Genomic DNA, 6,000 nt, shown 5'->3' on the forward strand with positions numbered 1-6,000 from the left:
TTCTATAGTATTGCTTGCCTTCTAAGACACTCATTTTTATTATCTTTATCTTTTGCTGAGATCATTCCTTTCTTTTTAAACTGGTTCTTCCCCTCCTAAACACCCCAAATCCTTCTAGGTAAACTACAGGGATGAATTCTTTGATTTAGTATCCTTACTTTGTGGATACTTCAATCAAGCATATCCATATTTTTTTTTAGTTGCAGCATGCAAATTATCATAATCAGTTATATTTTTATATAACCCTTATCAACTTGTCTTGTTAACGTTTATCTTACCTAAGCTCTAGAAGAAATTAGGGTTCCTACAAGGCCATATAGGTAAAAAATGTTTTAATACTCCATAGGTGAATGGCGTTAGCCTAGATAGGGATGTTCAGTCTTTGCTTGAAATAGGCAGTACTTAATTATGGAAAACAGTTATTTAAAATGGTATTTCAAAACTCCATTCTTCTGGTCAGGGTTTTTTTAACCTGACCAGGTATTAAACCACTCTTCTGAGGTAATAATACTCTCAGATATTACTCTTCAAAGCATTTGAAATTACAATCAATCTTTACTTACTTGGCTTGATAATGGCCTTTTCTGGAACAAGCTCTTGAGATGTCTCATCTAATTCAAGAAGACTTCTACTTTCCAAGGTTGGAATGTTGACATCTTTCAAACCAAAGTGTCTATTTCGTTCATATTCCTTATGTCTGTTTTCTTTCTGAGACAGTGATTTTCTATGAGCAATTTTAGTTCTAATCATGTCAGTACTTAAATCCTTTCTGTGCCGACTGGCAAAATGTGATGAAGACATCCTGTCAGGAAAAAGAGAGAAAGACCAACTTACATGGAATTTCATTTTATATTTTAAAAATTTAAGATTCCAGTTCACTTCCTGTACCACTCCAGAGCTTTCGGAAATAAAAATGTTAAAATACAAAATGGAATAAACATGTGACTTAAGAGTGGGAAGAAAGTTATCAAAAGAGAAGATACTACAACCTGTTTTGGGGTTCTGAATAGGAACTTGTTTGACAGGTGAAATGAAGTCCAGGAAGCCAAGGTCTGGAATATAAAAAAGAGGTTCGAGGCTTACCATAGAGAACATTGCAAAATGTATGCAGTAAAGGTGAAAACAGGGAAAAGTAAGTGAAGGACAGTATACAGAATAGTTGCCTTAACCTTCCCCTGATGATGAGTGCAGGCAGCCTGGCACTTTTTCTCAACCCAGAAGACAAAAAAAAACACAAGATGCCTATTATATAGTAGAGAAGATAAATAGGCAGTCAAATATGAGATTGAGAAAAAAGCATTTTCAGAAGTACCATAATGATGCAGAAGGATAACCATATGCTTGCTTTGGTGAGACAGAATAAAATTCTTTTAGCCATGTAAGAGGTCGTATAGTTTATTTGGCATATACTCTTTTCTTAGAAAGATCCCTGAGAATGTACTGAAGCAAAACAAGAGAGAACAAGAAAGATGATGTCATGGGTTCTAAGAAACTGTGGATCAAACTGAAAATGAGTGAAGTCACTCAGTTGTGTCCCACTTTTTGCGACCCCATCAACTGTAGCCTACCAGGCTCCAACTGAGGAACAGAATAAAGGAAACTGGAAAATCTAAGGGCCTCACCAAAACAGCTAGTGGAGAGAACAACTAAGCCAAACTGGAGAAAAAGGACCAATTCTCCAACTTGCCAACTTAAAAGAAAACGGCAGGGAGGGAAGGATGGAAAGTCTGTCACTAGGAATTTTAAAAATATATAAGCACATAATGCTCTTCAACAACAAGAATAACTAAGAAAGTACCCTAGAAAACTGCACATAAAAATCTGCATAAGAAGTGAGGCAAATTAAAATTAACAACAAGAATAACTAAGAAAGTACCCTAGAAAACTGCACATAAGATGGGGAATACATGTAAATCCATGGCTAATTCATTTCAATGTATAACAAAAACTACTGTAATGATGTAAAGTAATTAGCCTCCAACTAATATAAAAAAAAAAAAAAAAGAATGAAGAACAACAACAAAAAAATCTGCATAAAAAGTGAGGCAAATTAAAATTCAAGGAATCAACAGAGTATAAAATATGAGAATTCATCTGACCTGAATGACTCATTAGAAAACACCCTGATGCTGGGAAAGATTGAAGGCAGGAGGAAAAGGGAACGATAGAAGATGAGATGGTTGGACAGTATCACCAACTTGATGGACATGAGTTTGAGCAAGCTCTGGGAGTTGGTGACAGACAGGAAAGCCTCGAAAGATGCAGTCCATGGGGTCACAAAGAGTCCGAAACGACTGAGCGACTGACCTGAATGCTAAAAACATTCTCCTTTAAGAGTCCAGAGGAAGCGATAAAGAACTGTGCTTTTTATTAAGAACACTCCTCTACTATGTGATTTACCACTTCTCACAAATACTATAGAACACTTGCTCTCCTTGCTGCACAGCAGGCCAATGAAGGGGAGATGAAGTGTAGAGGCAAGGACTTTATTTCAGAGAGCTGACCAAGAAGATGGTACACTAATGTCTAGGGTTCTGAACAAAGGCATTTTAGTTTAAGAGTCAAGCAGAGGGGTAGGATTTTCTGAGGCAGGCCATTATGCATGATTATAATAACAAAAGCAACGGAAAAGCAAGTCAAAGAAACAGTTCCAATCTGGAGTCAAAATTGGCTTTTCCTGCAACAATATTAAGCAGCTATTAAATAAAAAATAAAAACTATATATTAGTTATTTAAAATACGGCATAGCACTGTACTGTACACAGCAAAGCGAGCAAGGACTAACACTGACGGCATATTTTATTATCATCTAAATCCTAAAAGGTAGTATAACTACCCTTATACAGATGAGGTAAATTAACTGCCCATATAAACACTATTAAAAGGTAGTGGAGCTGAAATCCCCAGCCCCGTAGCCCGGCTCTTCACACACATTTAAGTTCTCTACCCTTGACTGGAGTTTCTTCCAGCCTGAAAGTCTAGAATGCCTTAGTCTTGCTTGCCCAGGGATTGTCAACCCAAGCGTTTCACATAATCTGTAAGGAGCTACTGGAATAAAGTTGGGGCCAAATGCCAATTACGCCCCGGCGGTGAAATGCTGCTGCTACACAGATCTTGGCAACAAATATTTACTCTTCCGGAGGACTGTGTCAGCAACTTCCGGAAGGAGAGGTAATTCGGTCCTAGAAGAAGTCTCCCCTAAGCGTTCATAGCTTTGCCGCCAGTCCTCGGACCCTTTTATGCCTTCTAGAAAGAAATGAACCGTGTCCTCCTCCAGCTCCCCAGCAACCACCTACCTGAGGCAGTTTCTAGCGTTAAACCTCAACCAAACTAAAAGGAACTCTCTGGGCCTGGAAGACCACCGCCGCCTCCGAAGAAGGAACGTCTATCACAAGAATCGAAAAAATTCAAACTTCCCGCACACAGCCGCTGATTGGAGGTATTTTAACCAACACTTCCGGTAAAAGTAACCGCCTCTTCCCTTCGATGAGGCTCGCTATTGGCTCGCTCCTTGCCATATTTGGACTGATTGAAAGGTGAACGGACCATTCAAAGGGTAGGTGTAAGCGGACTCTTTGGGCGTGTCCGGGATGCTATATTGATGAAGGGCGGAGCGGTGGGAGGGCTGGACCGGCTAGGGGCGGGAGTGGCCGGCGGTTGACCGTGGCTTACGCTTGAGTCCGTTCTGCAGCTAGCTGGCCCTCGCGAGTATCGGAGAAAGGACGGATGGAGGAGAGGGGAGTCAGAGTTTGTAGGGCTTTTCGTTGTTTTTCATTTGCAGGGCTTTTTAATGTCCTTGTTTAATTACATAAATCAGCTGAACTTAATGAAATATTCTCTTTGCTTAAAGTTTTAAACAAAGTTTTATTATCACACCAAATTGCTCCTTAAATCAATATTGGTTTTATTACTTGTTACTTGCCTTTATTTCTCGTCTACTTTAAAAATAGATATAAAGTAATTATATAAAAAACATAGGTTTTTTTAGTGTATAATTTGATGAGTTTTGCTAAATGTAATCAGCTGTATAACCACCAACCAGTCAGGATATGTGAGCATTTTCATAACCTTTGAGTTCCTCAAGCCCCATTCTAAATCTTCTAGCGTTTAGGTGATCACTCTTCTGATTTCTGTCACGTTAAAAATAGGAGTGGTAGGTACTCTTTCCTGTTTGCCTCTCTCTCAGTGTATTGTTTGCAAGATCCGTCCCTACCTTTGCATGAATCAGCCATTATTGCTGAATAGGATGGTACTTACCTAGAGCCAGACATCCTGGAATGTGAAGTCAAGTGAGCCTTAGGAAGCATCACTGGGAACAAAGCTAGTGGAGATGATGGAATTCCAGTTGAGCTATTTCAAATCCTAAAAGATGATGCTGTGAAAGTGATGCACCCCATATGCCAGCAAATTTGGAAGAATCAGCAGTGGCCACAGTTCAGGAGAAAGTCAGTTTTGATTCCAATCTCAAAGAAAGGCAGTCCCAAAGAATGCTCAAACTACCGCACAATTGCACTCATCTCAGTGTCAGTATCAGTTCTGTTGCTCAGTCATGGCCGTCTCTTTGCAACCCCATGAACCACAGGCATGCCAGTCCTCCCTGTCCATCACCAGCTCCTGGAGTTTACCCAAACTCATGTCCATTGAGTCGGTGATGCCATCCAACCATCTCATCCTCTGTTGTCCCCTTCTCCTCCTGCCCTCAATCTTTCCCAGCATCAGGGTCTTTTCAAATGAGTCAGCTCTTTGCATCAGGTGGCCAAAGTGTTGGAGTTTCAGCTTCAACATCAGTCCTTCCAGTGAACACCCCAGGATTGATCTCCTTTAGGATGGACTGGTTGGATCTCCTTGCAGTCCAAGGAACTCTCAAGAGTCTTCTCCTCTCACATGCTAGTAAAGTAATGCTCAAAATTCTCCAAGCCAGGCTTCAACAATATGTGAACCGTGAACATCCAGATGTTCAAGCTGGATTTAGAAAAGGCAGAGGAACCAGAGATCAAATTGCCAACATCCATTGGATCATCAAAAAAGCAAGAGAGTTCCAGAAAAACATCAACTTCTGTTTTTTTGACTATGCCAAAGCCTTTAACTGTGTGGATCACAATAAACTGTGGAAAATTCTGAAAGAGATGGGATTACCAGACCACCTGATCTGTCTCTTGAGAAAATGTACACAGGTCAGGAAGCAACAGTTAGAACTGGACATGGAACAACAGACTGGTTCCATATAGGAAAAGAGGTATGTCCAGGCTGTATATTGTCACCCTGCTTATTTAACTTATATGCACAGTATATCAAGAGAAATGCTGGGCTGGATGAAGCACAATCTGGAATCAAGATCGCCGGGAGCAATATCAATAACCTCAGATATGCAGATGACACCACCTTTACGGCAGAAAGCAAAGAAGTACTAAAGAGCCTTTTGATGAAAGTGAAAAAGGAGAGTGAAATGATTGGCTAAAAACTCAACGTTCATAAAACTAAGATCATGGCATCTGGTCCCATCACTTCGTGGCAAATGGCGAAACAGTGGAAACAGCGACAGATTTTCTTTTGGGAGGCTCCAAAATCACTGCACATGGTGACTGCAGCCATGAAGTTAAAAGATGCTTGCTCCTTGGAAGAAAAGCTATGACCAAACTAGACAGCATATTAAAAAGCAGAGACATTACTTTGCCAACAAAGGTCCATCTAGTCAAAACTATTGTTTTTCCAGTAGTCATGTATGGATGTGAAAGTTGGACTCTAAAGAAAACTGAGCACTGAAAAAAAAAAAAATAGAAAGTTGAGCACTGAAGAATTGATGCTTTTGAACTGTGGTGTTGGAGAAGACTCTTGAGAGTCCCTTGGACTGCCGGGAGATCCAACCAGTCCATCCTAAAGGAAATCAGTCCTGAATATTCATTGGAAGGGCTGATTTTGAAGCTGAAGCTCCAATACTTTGGCCACCTGATGCAAAGAGCTGGCTCATTTGAAAAGACCCTAATGCTGGGAAAGATTGAA

At 40.2% G+C, this 6,000-nt stretch overlaps 1 protein-coding gene across 3 annotated transcripts in view; it reads right to left on the reverse strand.

Annotated features, from left to right (window-relative positions):
- Positions 1-3,437, reverse strand: part of DLGAP5 (DLG associated protein 5) — a 42,838-nt gene extending 39,401 nt beyond the window's left edge. For 2 of the 3 annotated variants that reach the window (XM_070469379.1, XM_070469380.1), the window contains exons 1-2: positions 3,297-3,436; positions 564-802 (exon numbers count right to left, since the gene is read on the reverse strand). In XM_070469379.1, the coding sequence (XP_070325480.1) occupies positions 564-801 (238 nt within the window). In that variant the 5' untranslated portion in view covers position 802; positions 3,297-3,436. Of the gene's footprint in view, positions 1-563; positions 803-3,296 lie in introns of all 3 variants that reach the window. The other variant, XM_070469381.1, reaches the window with a different exon arrangement.
- Between the last annotated feature and the right edge of the window lie 2,563 nt (positions 3,438-6,000).

Source organism: Odocoileus virginianus, chromosome 6, assembly GCF_023699985.2.
Source record: "Odocoileus virginianus isolate 20LAN1187 ecotype Illinois chromosome 6, Ovbor_1.2, whole genome shotgun sequence".
Classification (NCBI taxonomy): Eukaryota; Metazoa; Chordata; class Mammalia; order Artiodactyla; family Cervidae; genus Odocoileus; species Odocoileus virginianus.